Below are 16327 nucleotides of genomic sequence, written 5' to 3' on the forward strand. Positions count from 1 at the left end.
TGAGGGAGAGGGAAAGTGCGTGTCCTCCGCCCTCCGTGCTGGACCACCACCCCTGTCTCCTGACAGCAGAGGGGCTGGAAAAACAAGCCGAAATAACTCAGTCAATGGCAGAAATAAATCATTCACGACAGAGAAATGAAAACCTGAAGGGTAACACTTTACAATAAGGTACACAAGGTGCACGTTTCATAAATGAGGGCCAGTGTGTTTGGTGTTGGTGGGCTCTTACGGATTAAAAAAGATTGCTGTGAGACAGTGCAGGTTGATAACATGGATTTTTAACATAGATGACAGGCACTTAATCTCGCCTTTAAGGCAAGCCACACACACACACACACACACACACACACACACACACACACACACACACACACACACACACACACACTGTAAGGTAAATATGAAGCTACAGCCAGGAAATTATTAGCCTAGCTCAGAGAAAAGACTGAAACAGCTAGCCTGGCTGTTCATAAGTAACGTTAGGGCTGAAACGATTTCTTGAGTAACTCGAATAATTCGATTACTAAAAATCCTTGATGTGAAATTCATTGCCTCGAAGCTTCATTTAAACAATGACAACTAACATTGTAAACATAGACTGTTAATGTACAGTCCTGTGGCGCCATTTTGATGCTACAAAGCGATCACCTCCCGTTGAGGTGACTCCCATTCATTTTGACATCACTTTGACAGCGATTAACTTTACATCTGAAGCGTTTAAAGACTTTATTTGTCCATTGTTTATTTCTAAAGAAACACGACAATGTATCAAAGGCTCCATTACCTTGTATCTCATGTTATGGCACCGTGGCGGACGTTTTTGTAAAAATAGGCTAACAATTGTGTCGTAACCAAGCGACTTACTGTCGCACAGTAGAGGAATTACCGTATAGTACAGGAGAAGCTCGCAGGCAGTTTTGACTTACTTGAGCTGTTTAGGTTTAATTACTAATATTAACTAGCATTTTAGTTAGCAAAAATTAGCCTGTGCCCATGTTATCTCCTTACATATACCTACACTCTCCGTATCTGTAAGATTCGGAATGATTGAGATTTCTCTTGGCACAGCTACCAGAAGACTTACAACTTTCAGACAGGTTGCTCACGTCACATTTACGTCGTCTCTCTCAGTTGGAGGCTGCGCGGTAACGCGCAGTGCTGCGCTCACCGGAAAAGTGCTTCTAATATCCTTCACTGGTCTCCGTCCAGAATAATGGGATCTGTTGGTCCCATTTATATACTGTCTATGGTTGACACATGACGTGAAGACTGATGAATATAATACAAATGAGGGAAGAGAGCGAAAATTGTGAGGGGCAAAGAGAAGAGACAGGTGGAGAAAACGGCGGAAGGTTTGGGATCATTTTAAGCTACAAAAAACCCGAAAACTCTGGACAGTGTGTCATGGTGTAAACAAGTTACTCAAGATAACATTAACATCTGCGAGTGGTGGCAAAAAAGATTTATATTTAGACCACCAAAATGTACTTTGGCCACCTAATTTAGGAGCAGGGTGGCCCATGCCGCCAGTGCTTAAAAACTTTAGCGTCTATTCCTGTTATTGTTTAAAACTCAAACAGCTGATCTGCACAAAGATAAAAGTACAAGTACACACAAAGTGTATCTGGGTTCACAAGACAGTGTTACTAACATTTACAGTTTGTAACTCCTCTTGAGAATTGTTTTCCTAATAACCATTTTAGTGTCAACCTATTTGGGGTCGTCTGTATGGTGGTTTATTGTCTGTGTTATCCCGTCTTGTGTGTGTTATGTGTCATTTCTAATAACCTGACTGCATAATACATTTCCCAGCAGAGACCGTTAAGATGAATGATTGAACGATGGATTGGTTGGATATTCGATCGATTGTTTAAATAATTTGCTGATTAACTAAGTGTTTCAGTGCTTTATTTTATTCACTCGGAGCAAATATTACTTGAACTTTGTGTCTAATTTTTGCTCATGTGTCTTTCAAGAGTGGTCAGCTGGCCTTGGCTCATAGTAAAGCAAACCTTGGTGCTGGTAGCAGCAACACAGTAATATTCTTTTAGTAAAGCCAGAGAGTAGTTTTACTGATTAACATGCAAATGTAAACAAGCATCAAACGCAGTGTTCAGGCGGAAAGAGCCTCCTACACCTGTCACCTCTTGCTACACTGCCCCGCCTCAAGCTTACAAACTGTGGGTGCAGCCCTGAACGTCTTTTCCAATACGAGATTCAGTTTTATTTTTAGTGCAGATGAGAGCTGGCTTTGTGAGCAGTAAAGTCAACCTGTGCAGTATTGATAAAGCTAAGCGCCTCTTTTGCCCCTCTGTCATTCAATGAGCTTTTGGTTCTCCCCAGAGTAAATATGGTTGGTTCGGAGCAGCTTTCACTCTGCCACCAACCGTCTGTAATCCAATTACTCTTCTGTGGGAGAAACTCCCCCATCGGCTCCAAGTCAATCCCATTCATCCATCAAGAGAAGAATATGTAAACAAATGTATAAATAGAGTTTTGATTCCAGGAGGATTGCTCCATCAGCTACTCTTGAGACCTGTACCCTCGTTCACTAATTTTTGTCAGCATTCATAGTTGAATATATAAAACTGTAACTGCAGCCCATCATTCTGTTACCACGTGACTTTAAAGTCTTAATCTTTAACTTCCTCATCTGTGGAATGGAAAAAAGCCCAGGATAAGTATAAAGAAACTATTTGCCTCACAAGATAGTGGTGGATTAGCACTCCCAAATGTGGAATTGTATAACATTGAGATTAACAAATTAGCAAAACATTGGGGAAACTGGGGACTCTAATCCTGGGTGGGTAAAGATGGAAGAGGTGCTCGCACACCCATCTAGTGTTGTGGAACTATTGTCACAGAAGAATACAGAAACCCAGACAGTGGGGGGTAACCTCATCCTGAAACATTCACAGTGGGCATGGGCAAGAGCACATAAGATTTTGCGGATTTCACAATATAAACAAAGCTATTCCTCAGTATGGAATAATCCCTCGATCTGTATCAGGAAAAAAGCATTTTTGTGGCAAACATGGTTGGCAAAGGGGATACGTGTTGTTAAAGATCTGTACAGAGAACACTCATTTACGTCATTTGAGGACCTTAAAGAACAATTTAATTTAACTGACAAAGGTGATTTTTGGAGATATTTGCAGTTGAGAAGTAGCATGGGATCTGTTTTTGGACTGAGAAGGGAAGAAGGAGAAAATGTGGTTCAAGAGTTCCTAAATTATCCAAGCATTCTACATTCTGCCTCGGTATTTTATAACAAAATGTCAGGTACCCAAACCAAACTATGTGAAGGCTTGAGACTAATATGGCAAAAAGATTTTGGTAAGGATATTGATGAAGGCTTATGGCAGGACATTATCTCAAATGTGGGAAGGGCTACAAGGGATGCCATAAATAAATTCATCCATTATAAAATTGTGCATATATACTATTTTATACCTAATAAGTTGTCTAAAATGGGCTTAACCCAGGACAATAAATGCTGTAAATGTAAGAAAGAGGTGGGTACTTTTCTCCATGCCTTATGGGATTGTCCCACGGTAAGGCTCTTATGGGAGGCAGTGTTAAAACAGTTTGTAGGTGGCTCAGACAACCCCTGCCGGAATCCCCACAATTATGCTTGTTAGGGGATAGGTACCTCATGCCCCCAGCCCTTGCTAAAGCAGAAGCTGGACTGATGTTAACAGGTTTTATTGTAGCTGCCAGACTCATTTTGCGTAACTGGAAGAGTCCAAATAGACCAGACATTAAGGACTGGCTTAAACTTATGACAGAAATAGCGGCCTTTGAACTTCTGATCGAAAGGGTGCGGAATATTCCAAGCATGACAAGCATGGATGTCTTTTCAATATAGTATTACCACTGACTTTGAGAGGGGAGGTGGGGCATTTGTGGATAGAGGATAATTATCCACAAATATAAACACACATATGTGTGCAGGCACACATATGTTTGTTTATATTTGTGGGTAACAGTGTGTATGTAATGGGTATGAGGATGCTGCGCAGGTTCTTTTTTTTTGCTGCCTTTTATTTGTTTTATTTTATTTTATTTCATTGTTATTTTATTTTCTATTGTTTGTATTTTCAAATGTGAGATACGTGTATTACATTTGTACCATGTATATATGTGTATGGTGTTGCATTATCAAAATAAATAAAAAATGTTAATAACAAAAAAAAACTTCCTCATCTGTAATTACCCCTAGTGCATGACAGGTTTTCCTCTTTCACTTAACTGAGCAGCTGACACTATGTAACCTCCCTAAATGCAAGCAAAGCTGGCCTTTCCACTTTTAGTAAATCTATGAGACATTCATCTTTTTACCAAGATGAATTTTCTGACATTGTAGCTTACAATTATCCTAGTTAGGGTTATTTGAGGGGAAGATGTGCACACTGCCAGCACCCAGATATCTATGTATACAGGGTTCTTTTTTTGGCAGTTAATTGTAGTGCTTTTGCAACTCTGGTTTTACAGGCCGACTAGGAATAGGACTAGGAATAATATGTGGGAGATGTTATTTACTCAAGTAGCTGTTCTTTGCTCTGGTGCTGAGTCTTCTTCTTCTGTTAGGTTTGGCCTGAGACCCAATTGAATATGCTATTGCCCCCCTGCTGCCACATTCAGCTCCTTTCATTGAAATAGGCTGCTGTTCACTCTGTGGAGATTTCACCTCCTTCGCATCTGCTGGAAGGAAATGCTCACACTTTTTGACATGGATGAAGAGGAAGAGTGAGAGGAGATGCTGCCACACGGCAGTTAAACTTTCATAGGCTTAGAGACACACTTTTATGTCTGATGGCAGGTTACACTTCAGCAAACCCACTCTCCCAAACTGTCATATGTTACACACAATCCAGCTTGCCTGTCTTTGCATAAGCACAGGTGTCCATCCATTAAAAGTACGTAAGAACATTATTCTGTGTAGATCACCTGTTAAGTCCCACCTTGAGTTTTACCCTCACTGGATGTAATCACAAAAGTGTGAGCCTGTAATCCTGCTGTTTCATCTCCTCATTAAGCCCTAACGCTGATATTATTAATTCACTGTGTCAGTTTATACTTACACTTTCTACTGGGGATATTTTATTTATGCAGCTCTACATCAGTTCTCTGACTTTAAATTATTAATGTTGAATGCAATTAATGTGTGTGTGCAGGGGGTGAAACACTTTCTGTATCTCTTGATTTGTTTATCAGCACATCACCTCATCAGAAGGTCTTGCTCTGTAACACTGACAACAAAAAAAATAATCTGTGTCTGTGCTGGCAGGTTCCCAGTTTCTTTTTAACACCAGGGAACAGGAGATAGTTTGCCATCGTCCCATCATTTGTGACAGTTATCCTGTTTAAAGACAAATTGTGAAAGTCACTATTTTTGTGTTTCCACCACATGGTATGGCTGTCCTTGACACAACTCACTTTGGTACCAGTACTTTTCTCTTTTCGTTTTCCACTGCCGATATTACCCCCTCAGTGTAGGCACAGGATTCTCAGCTGATCGCCATAGCGACACCTGTGAAACTGCCGTGCCATCATATTCAATGCGACACTCGCTTGTCACTCACTCATTCCTTTCCCTTTCCCCTTTTGCAACCAAACAGAGGAACATCTGCACTTTGTCAATTGCACACCATAGTGTGCGCTGTAGTTTTGCGGGCTTCCATTTTTTTTAATCGGGGGCGAAATTGCACTGTTGACGGTAGATTGGCTATTTAAAAATCGCGAGTATGTGCAGGATGTCCCGTGTCGTGCTAGTGACGATTTTCTTTGACCAATCTGTAGTCTGCAGTGTTTTAACTCCACCTTCTAGTATCGGCTCAGCTCGCTTGGAACTTCGACCAAGGTGGTACCAAAAAAAAAAAAAAAAAAAAAAAAAGAGCCTTGAGTCAAGCTGTTCAATGCAGTGGAAAAACAGCATTTGTCTTGTCACCCACGCCCCTCCGCCCCTTCTTTTGAAGTGGCTGTGAGAGCGACTGTGGCGCGTATGTGGTATTAATTAAATGAGTGTAACTGGACTCCATGAAGGGTTTTCCTCAGGCTTGCTCATCCTCAGCACAATGAGAAGAGGTGGAGAAGAAGAGGTGGAGAAGAAGAGCTGAAACTTTGCAATCGCTGACTGTTAATCAAATCTGAGCTTATCCGAAGCGGGGAATTCACACGGTTGCTGGGGGAAGATAGTGGGGGTGGGGTGAGGTAATAGAGCAGTAGATTTAGTTTTTGAGTGACAGCATGATGTGCTGTCTGAAAGCTCTGAACTCACTTCTTTCTCTTTCCCTTTTTTCCCCCTCCTTTCCTGGTTTTGTTCTAGTTTGGGAGAACAGAGGTGATAGACAACACGCTAAACCCAGACTTTGTCAGGAAGTACATCCTGGACTACTTCTTTGAGGAGAAGCAGACCCTGCGCTTTGACGTGTGAGTTATTCTGTTTGATCCAGTCCTCTTAGGACATGCACTGAGGGGTGTGTGTTTCAGATGTGCCGACCTCTTCTAACCCATTCTTCCAAATTCTCTCTTTTGTTTCCACCACAAGCTTAACATCTTCTCCGTCATTCACTCTCCCTCTTCCCCCATTTATCTCTTCATCCCCTCTCCCGCTTTCCTCTCATCTTCTCTCGTCGTTCCCTTGTCACCAGCTTGGCTCTCTCCTGAGGAATTATTCATTGGTGCAGTGTCTCAGTAGTCATTCGTTGAACGGAGATTGGTATAAGGGTGATAAATATTTTATATAAATTTGTATCCTCAATCTCTCCGCTGACAAGCAAAGCAAATGTCTGAAACCAAGTCCCATAAAACTCACTAAGACCCCTTTCCTCCCCTCTTTCACATATAGCTGCCTTCCTCCTTTAGAAAAGGCCAGACTAGTGAGAGGGTCAGGGAAGTGCGGTTTCATTTCGAGATCTCCCTGAACAGAGTCAGGATCATTTTTTCCCACTCTCCCCTCTCCTCAAGGAGAACAGATATGCTTCCAAAAATTTGTCTTTGTTTTTTTCCTCCCTTCAAGCATGAAGTCCCCAGTGGACTTCAGTGATGTATCCAGGACTGAGCTGCAGGTCTCTGAGGATTTTTAGACACTTAATGAATTCATTTGGCATGCTATCATGATTCGACTCTGGAACAGGAAAGGAGGGAGTGCATTCCCTCACAATTAGTGTTACTCATTTACATCTTTCTTTTATCGCAGAGGTGGGAGCCAGGGCATACTGAGGATTAATTACTTTTACATTAAGTTTGACTGGCAAATGCTGGAAGTTTTCTCTGCATTGGTAGCTTGTTTCTATATGATCCCCCAGGCATACTACGGAAATTACATTCATAAACTATAGAAGGACTTCCCTTAATTAACTGTCATATTTTTGCTTACTCTTTTTTTCGTCGGTCGTCACCTTTTGCTCCCTCAATGACCCAAGTGTGTGATTGACAGGCAGAACATATCAACGCTGCAGCCAGTATTCTGTTATTAGAGTCATTAGTAATGTGTAAAGTCTTATGATGGTCTGCTCACATCTTTTCCCCTGTGATTTGTGGTCTCTTTGTAATTTCAGGTATGACATTGATTCTAAAAGTCCAGATCTGTCAAAGCATGTAAGTTGTTTTAAGTAACATGTAAGTTCAGGAGTTCTACTTTATATTTTATCCTGAAATTAGTTTGAATTGTTATTAGTGCATGTCATATATATATAGGTTTTATGCAAACCAAAGTTAGTGGCATTTAAATGCTCAAATATATTTTTGGAGTAATGAGTGAATTATGCTTCATCATATTTCTATTTCTTTACCTTCCTTCCACCTGCTTCGGTTTGTAAATGAGGTATTTTATTCCTCCAGAGCTAAGATAATCTTCATTTGCATCTGGTATACTCTCATTACCTTTAAAAAAAAAAGAGCTACGAAGCATTGCAGATCATTATCAAAGCTTTTTGATATTATTATTATAGTGTCTAAAAAGGACAGCACTTTATTCTAGAAAATGCATTCAACAACTCAGTGAGGTGAATGTATGTTGGTGTCATCATTTATGCTGAAAGCTTTGATAAATAAACTCCTACTCATTCTATACATAAACAATATATTTGCAGCACTTGGTTTGCATACTACCAACATTGTTCATCATTGATTATACTTCTGTCACTGATGCTTTTATTGTTGTTTTTGTGCTGCATGGTCTGGAAACAACCTGCTCTTTGTATGAAACTCTCTCTGCCTTCGTTGCTTACCATGTCTTGTGCTCTTTCACTTTCCTTTTCTCTTCCTCTGTGACTCTTTATCCTCTGCTGTTCCCATTCTGCCTATCTGCTCTTTCACGTATCCACTTTTGCTCTTCTTTCTTGCACTTGGTTGATGACAGTCTGGTATTTGAGTCGTGTGCCTTCTGTTCCATGATATGCTCTGTTGTGTCACTGCTGCTGCCTGGTCTCTCTCTCTCTTTCTCTCTACCTTTCCTCCTTCTCCACCCTGGAAGCCTACCGACTTAAACGTACGTGTCTGCCTCAGATGTCCTAATTTATAACCGTACAATGCTTATAACGATGCTTAACTCCTCACTGACTCTCCTTATTACCCCCCGTGATCCATCTGAACGCCCCCATCCTACGTCTCTCTCCATCCCACTTTATGCTCTCCCCCCCTCCCTCCCCCATGGCAGGACTTCCTGGGACAGATCTACTGTACACTGGGAGAGATTGTGGGCTCACCTGCCAGTCGCCTGGAGAAACCTCTCGGGTGAGTGTTTAATTTACGGTGTGTCTGTATCGTGTGGCAAGAATAAGAGCCACTCAGAGCCACTCAGAGGTTTTTCCTTTACTTATCCATTTTACATTTGCAAACATGAGTTTTCAGATATTATCAGATAATATAAACTCAGTGCCAATTCTCAGCCCATTCAAATGTGACATGCTTCTCATGCTGGATTTCAGACGTTGCAGCAAAGATGAGGCGGTGATGAATATGTCTGCCTTCAAGAGCCTTCTGTATCATACATTACACTGCAAGATTAGACCCATGTGCTTGGATGGGAATGGGTAATTGAACATGACCGGGGGCTTCCTCAATGCAATTAATGTCATTAGGGAGGCAATATAGCAGGGAGAGCGGATTGAAGTCGGCGTGTGACACATGGCACTATAAACTCCGCTTCAACGTGAATTGGGAAATATGAAGCCCTAAAGCCATTAGCACCCACACACCTATGCATAGCTCTTTGAGTTATGTGTGTCTTTTTGCAAGTGAGAAGACGAGTTTGAAAAACTACAAAGCTTGTGTTTGTGTGTGAGACTGTGAAGTACAGCCTGTATGCCTCTATGTGAAGTATGAGGCGATGCTAGCCCTTGCAGTGGGGGGGTTTGTCTGAATAACAGGGCTTTGGTGTCGACCATGAACTCTGCCAGGGAGTGGTGGCGGTGGATTACAGTGCTCTGTGCCCTTCAGTGCTGAATAAGAGGATGAGCAGGATCAAGAGACAGTGTTCGCTACTATGCTGTAAACTAGGCTTTACACCCCACATGAGAGACAGGAGCCCCAGGCAGACATGATGGACAAAAGTATTGATTCTGCAGCTTCAGCGGGGCTCCTTGATAATCGCTGAGACTCTGCACTGATGCAACATCCAATTTTGCTGCAGCAGAGGGTGATGGTGATGATATGGTTGTCGTTACAGACGGCAGTTTACAAACTGAAGAAATTATCCCTTTTGAAAACAGTCATTTTTGTTGCTATTAACTGTCCTAACAACTTTCATGTCAGGGAGTAGCAATTTAGAAAAACAGGAAAAGTATAGGTTTCTTTTGATTTTCTGTACCTGATAACATTCTGTTAAGGGTATAGTTGTATTTAACCCTGTCCTGTTTGAATAGTTAAACGGCATCCATGGGTAATGGAGTTTTCCTTGCCCCCTGTGATAGACGATAGCTCAGAAGTAGTTTAATGGCTATGTGCTCCATTTTCTTGTCATGTGTCCTGATGTGACAGTGCCTTTCTGGACCGGAGCTGTAAGGGAACGGCTCCAGCAGGGACTGAGAAAATCTGTTAGCCATGCTTAAACCAGCCTTCCCAAGGCACACTGCATCCAATGACCTGCTTAAGAAGCACATCAGCAGCCCTTTCCCTATTTTCCACACTTTATCTCTTATTTATTCTCCCTCCTTCCATCTACCAGATTCTTGTTTTTCTAGGCTGACCTCCTTTTGCCTCATTGTGTTTTCTATTTATTTTTCTTCCTCCAAACCTCTCACTCTCTCTCAATCTGCCTTAATTTTGCTCCCTCATCCAAACAGCACACACAAAAATGTGTACTAATGTAATGTTCACTGTACTTTTGAGGACATATTACTGACTTTTCCTAGTCTTACGGTAATGTTAACCATAACTGCTACATACCTCCCAAAACCCAAAAATGAACCCAGTCATAATTCTAACTTTGACCTCAAAGTAAAGTCTTAGCTCTTCTGTCTTTTTTTTGTTTTTTTTTTACATTGACCAAACTTTTGTGCCCAGATGGGTGGCCCACACACATCAGAGTGTGTACCCACAATGTGACAAATAGTTTCCAACAAAATGCAAAATACAGTACGCTAAAAATGATCAAGTACATTTTGGAAAAAATGGAATTACTATTGTGCATGTTTGTGCACAAAACGAGTCCTCAGAGGCAATGCGAGGGGGGGGCTCCCCCGTTTTTTTTAATGAAAAAGTCTTAAATGAATCCAACATATTATTAGGAAATATAAATCCCCACTGCTTACTGGCCTATAGGTAAGGTAGTCACTATCCCTATACCCCAACCCGCCCACTTCGCTCTGCATCAGCCAACCTGCTTGCTGCCTCCTCACAGCGAGGGACAACTAATCACTCAACGAAATCCCAACGGTTTGCTGTCCTGGCTCGCAAATGGTGGAACAAGCTCCCTATCGACATCAGGATGGCCAAAAGCCTATATATCTTCCACCGAAGGCTAAAAACACATCTCTTCAGACTACACCTCGGATAAAACAAAAAAAAAAAAAAAAATCTTGAACGTGCACTTTCATATGGCTCTTTGTAGCATTACCTATTCAAAGCTAATGTACTTGCACTTACTACTTGTTGTCTGGAGTTTGAACCTTCAGAGTTGAAAGCACTTAATTGTAAGTCGCTTTGGATAAAAGCGTCAGCTAAATGACATGTAATGTAATGTAATGTAATGTAATGTCACTATGGCCATCCACAGATAACAGTTAATCCTAAGGATTCACTGTGCCACATGTATGTTAAACATTAAAACATGAACAATTATTAGGCTATTTGAATAGCTTAGTATTCTATGCAACAAAAGGTATGCGTAAAGGCAGTTTAATATGCAACTTAATTTTATACAATATATGTAGTAGGGGGTCCTTGCTTCATCTCTCTTTCCGTTAAGGGGTCCTTGGCTTAAACGATTAACACCCCTGTTTTAGCCTTTATTGACAGTCATGAAAGTATGACGAGAGAGAGAGAGAGAGAGAGAGAGAGAGAGAGAGAGAGAGAGAGAGAGAGAGAGAGAGAGAGAGAGAGAGAGAACAACATACATTAAAAGTCCACGACAAAAGAAGGGAGACCACACATAGTTAAAGATTAAATTAAAACAAATTTATTTAACCCAAATTAAATATTACTATAAAATAGGATAAAACATGTATTTCAGTAGTATAAGTAGTCTAGTGAGTGCATGCGTGAAGGTGAGTGTGTGGAAAACAAAACAGAACAAAACAGAACCCAAAACAAACCCAAAACAAACCAAAAACAAACCAAAGACAAACCAAAGACAAACCAAAGACAAACCCTGCTGGCTGTGAGGACTGAGAGATCTGCTGAGCTTCAGCCATCTTAAATTGGATTGAACAGAAGGCAATCAGGCAGAGTGGATTCAGGTGTGGCTGATCCTCCTGCCACACCTTGCCACTTGGACTGCCTCCTAAACACCTGCAGTAAAAAAATACCCAAGAGCCACCCACAGAGTGGGAGGGCTCATCACATATTCAATTCAATTTCAATTCAATTTTATTTATAGTATCAATTCATAACAAAAGTTATCTCGAGATACTTTACAGATAGAGTAGGTCTAGACCACACTCTATAAATTCCAAAACCCCAACAATTACAGTAATTCCCTCAAGAGCAAGCATTAGCAGTGGCTATTGCGACAGTGGCAAGAAAAAACTCCCTTTTAGGAAGAAACCTCGGCAGACCCAGACTCTTGGTAGGCGGTGTCTGACGGGCCGGTTGGGGGCGTGATAAACAGTGGTGATAATAGTCACATTAGAAGTCACAGTGACTTCGAAGGTTATCGTGGAAGTTCATGTCATAGCAGGGCACATCGTGTCATACTGAGTAGTGCAATCTCCTATACCGGATCCTGACTATTGTGTGCATAGGAACAATGTAACTTTAAGAAAACTAGGTTGACTTCCTTTTAGTTTAGTTTAGTTTATTTAACAGGACAATGTGCAGTTACATTAAAAAGATGGCTGCACCAGATTTAGCATTATGCTACTTTCCATCTGTAGTCCTCCACAATTATAATGACATAACAGAGTTGAGTTCATGACAAAAACAATAAACATAACATGTTTATACAACAAGACAGTTAAGACAATATAAATAGGCTATTTACACCGAAGGTGCAATACACCAATATACACAACAATGGAATAAAAAGCGTTAGTGAGAGCAGGTCTGATGTTCTAAAAGGAAGTATTTAACTGCCCGCGAGAAGCTTTTAAAATTTGAGATATTCTTTAAATTGTTAGGAAGCCCATGCCATTCTTTGACTGCTTTATAGGAAAAGGCTGATTGAGAAAAAAACAGATTTTCTTTTGGGAACATTGCAATCACCCCTGGATACAGACCTCAAGGCTCTGTTTGTAAATTTAGAGCGTAGCTGCACATATGTTTTTAAAGGGGGTGGAGCGGCATCATTAAGAATTTTGTGAACCAAACGGATATTAGAATACCTGATCAAATTATCAAAGCTCAAAATACTGTACTTCTCCAGTATACTACAGTGGTGGTGCCGTCTATGTTTTTTGTCTCGGATTTTCAAAGCTTGATTATGTAAAAATCTAAGAGGATTTAAAACAGTTTGTTTGGCTTGAGACCATGATGACATACAATACAATATATGCGATAAAATCATTGCATTAAAATAAGATTTTGCTGCTTCCAATGACAAAGAGCTTCTAATGTGCCTGAAGTTAGCAATATTAAATTTCAAAACACGACAAACCCTTTTAACATGTTTTTTAAAATCTAGTACAGGATCCAAGATCACTCTCAGGTATTTAACTTCTTCCACATTTTGGATCATATAACTATCCACATAAATATGTGGGAGTGGACTTTGAATTTTTTTATTTGAGAAATACATTGTTACCGTCTTCTCCGTATTCAACGTAAGGCACGACTTGTTCATCCATTCTGTTGCTTTACTCATTTCCTCAGATAGTTTAGCAGCAACAATATTAACATTGGAACCGTGTGTATATAAAACCGGTACATCAAGACCTTCACGTCCTCACAAATGGAAGGTAGGTCATTGATGTACAAACTGAAGAGCAATGGCCCCAGAATAGACCCCTGGGGTACCCCTGTAATACAGGATCTAAACGGTGAAGTTTTATCATTTATTCTTACGCACTGGTAACGGTCTGCTAGATAAGATTGCAGCCAGCTAATAGTGTTTTCGGAAAAATTTAAATTCCACAATTTTGTTAGCAGCACTGAGTGGTTAATGGTGTCGAATGCCTTGCGTAGATCCAAAAAAACGGCCCCAACCACTCCTCCCTTATCTAGACTGGATTTGATCACCTGAGATAACATATCCCGGAAAGACTCCTTCTTCAGTCGGACGGCTTCCCTGACCACCGGTGTCCACCACGGTGTTCGTGGGTTACCGCCCCTTGAGGCACCTAAGACCCTAAGACCACAGCTCCTCGCCGCAGCTTCAGCAATGGAAACTTTGAACATTGTCCACTCGGGTTCAATGCCCCCAGCCTCCACAGGGATGCACGAAAAGCTCCGCCGGAGGTGTGAGTTGAAAGTCTGTCGGACAGGGGCCTCCTCCTGACGTTCCCAATTTACCCGCACTACACGTTTGGGCTTACCAGGTCTGTCCAGAGTCTTCCCCCACCCCCTGACCCAACTCACCACCAGATGGTGATCGGTTGACAGCTCTGCCCCTCTCTTTACCCGAGTGTCCAAAACATACGGCCTCAGATCAGATGAAACGATTATGAAATCGATCATTGACCTTCGGCCTAGGGTGCTCTGGTACCAGGTACACTTATGAGCATCCCTATGTTCGAACGTGGTGTTCGTTATAGACAATCCATGACTAGCACAGAAGTCCAACAACAAACAACCACTCTGGTTTAGATCAGGGAGGCCGTTCTTCCCAATCACGCCTCTCCAGGTGTCTCCATCATTGCCCACGTGTGCGTGTCCTTATGGGTCTATAATTTGTAATGTCTTTTATGTTTCCTGATTTAAAAATGGGCGTAACAATTGCCATCTTACAAGGGAAAGCACATTCTCTAAATGATTGATTAACTATGTGCACAATTGGTACAGCAAATACCTCTTTATATTTTTTTAATAACAGCGAATCAAGTCCCCATGAGTCCTTTGCTCTCGAGATCGAGAGTGATGTAATAACTGCGTTGACCTTGCCTTCATTTACACATTCGAAGTCCAGTACTTCCACGACGGTGGATTGTGATCCTCCTGTGGTACCACCAGCCGTGGCCCCAACAATGGCAGCATGGGGTGTTAAAAGCAGCTCAGAGGGGTTACTTAATTCCAGTATTGAGGAAATGAAGTAATCATTAAACATATTGGCAACCATTAAGCTGTCATTTACAGTGACTTGCGTTCCAGGTGTAAGTGTTTCATTATTATCAATGTTTATGTAAAGTTTGATCGGTCCTCTTTTAATCTGCTCTTTCCCCGAAAGATTATTAATACACTTCCAAATCATTTTACTATTCCCTTTAGCCTGGTTAATTATATCTAAAAAGATATCTGCTTTAGCTCTTCTGAGCTGTCCTATGACTTTATTTCTCAGATTTTTAAAAATCAACTGGTCAGTCCCCAACCTAGACTTGAGATACTTTTTTAAGGCAGCATCTCTTTCTTTCATTAAAAGCCATAACCTCTTACTAAGCCATGGTAAGGTTTTTTTACTTTTAAATTTTTGCGGCTGCCTTTTTGTGTATTTAGAGAAAATTTGGGTAATTGCATTTTTAAGAGTTCTAGAGGCCTGCTCACAATCCTGACCACCGACTAAACCATTTCGAACAGTAGTATTTATTTCAGTATCCAAGAGCTCCATGTCACGCTTAGGAATAAGTGAGATATAGGTCTTTTCTCTATTTTGATTTCTATAACGGATTTTGGGGAGTTTCCTTGAGACCAGTGTCAGATTATGGTCTGATAAACCGGTTATTAAATTATAGATTTTATTGACACGATCTGACTTATTAGTAAATATCAGATCTAGTAGTGTTTTAGTGGAGCTAGTTATTCTAGTTGGATTCCTTATCATTTGAGTCTGATTAAACTGTTTAGCCAGGTGCCTTAATCTATTAGAACGTGTTTTATCCAACCAATTTAGGTTAAAATCACCCATGAAAATACATATCAAAAAAAGTATCCTTCTCATTAGGCGGCCTATATAATAATACAACATTAAAAGACATTTCAGGGGATAAACAAATCGTAACTCCCACACATTCCAAGCCATTTTCAGGAAGAACCATCTGCTGACATTGGATATTCCTTTTAACATATAATAGCACACCCCCTCCCTTTTTATGTGGTCTATCTCTTCTAAATAAATTGTAATTTTGAATATTATAAGCACTTGCAGGGGTATTTTTTTCAACCATGTTTCGGAGAGACCTAAGTAGTCCAAATTTGAGTCATATAATAATTTTTCCAGTTGTTCCGTTTTAGATGGGAGACTTCTGATATTGATGTGACCACCAAAAATCCCCTTTGGTTTAGCTTCCGGGTCCCATAGAATTTTCGCATGGTTAACAGTTTGTAAAAGTTTAGTTTGTAATTGTCTGTTTGATACCTTAGTAGTTGTAGGTTTTGGTGGTGGAAGTTTTATCAACCCTGTCGCTGGTCCCATGAGCCCAGCTGCTTGTAATCGTAGCTCCGGTCCCAATCCACCGCTAGCTGCCGGCATTTGAGTCCCAGTTGTCAGCTCACTGCCCGCCGTTGGAGGCCGAAACTCCGACGCTAACCCACCACCAATTGCAGGTATTTGTGGTTTAGGTACCAACCCACAGCC

At 41.0% G+C, this 16327-nt stretch overlaps 1 protein-coding gene across 2 annotated transcripts in view; it reads left to right on the forward strand.

Moving 5' to 3' along the window:
* LOC114558817 (copine-5-like) overlaps window positions 1–16327 on the forward strand; it is a 39753-nt gene that overhangs the window by 14703 nt on the left and 8723 nt on the right. For both annotated transcript variants that reach the window (XM_028583068.1, XM_028583069.1), the window contains exons 4-6: window positions 6329–6432; window positions 7563–7602; window positions 8663–8739. In XM_028583068.1, coding sequence (XP_028438869.1) covers window positions 6329–6432; window positions 7563–7602; window positions 8663–8739 — 221 coding nt within the window. The remainder of the gene's footprint in view (window positions 1–6328; window positions 6433–7562; window positions 7603–8662; window positions 8740–16327) is intronic.

This window comes from Perca flavescens, chromosome 7, assembly GCF_004354835.1.
Source record: "Perca flavescens isolate YP-PL-M2 chromosome 7, PFLA_1.0, whole genome shotgun sequence".
Taxonomy (NCBI): domain Eukaryota; kingdom Metazoa; phylum Chordata; class Actinopteri; order Perciformes; family Percidae; genus Perca; species Perca flavescens.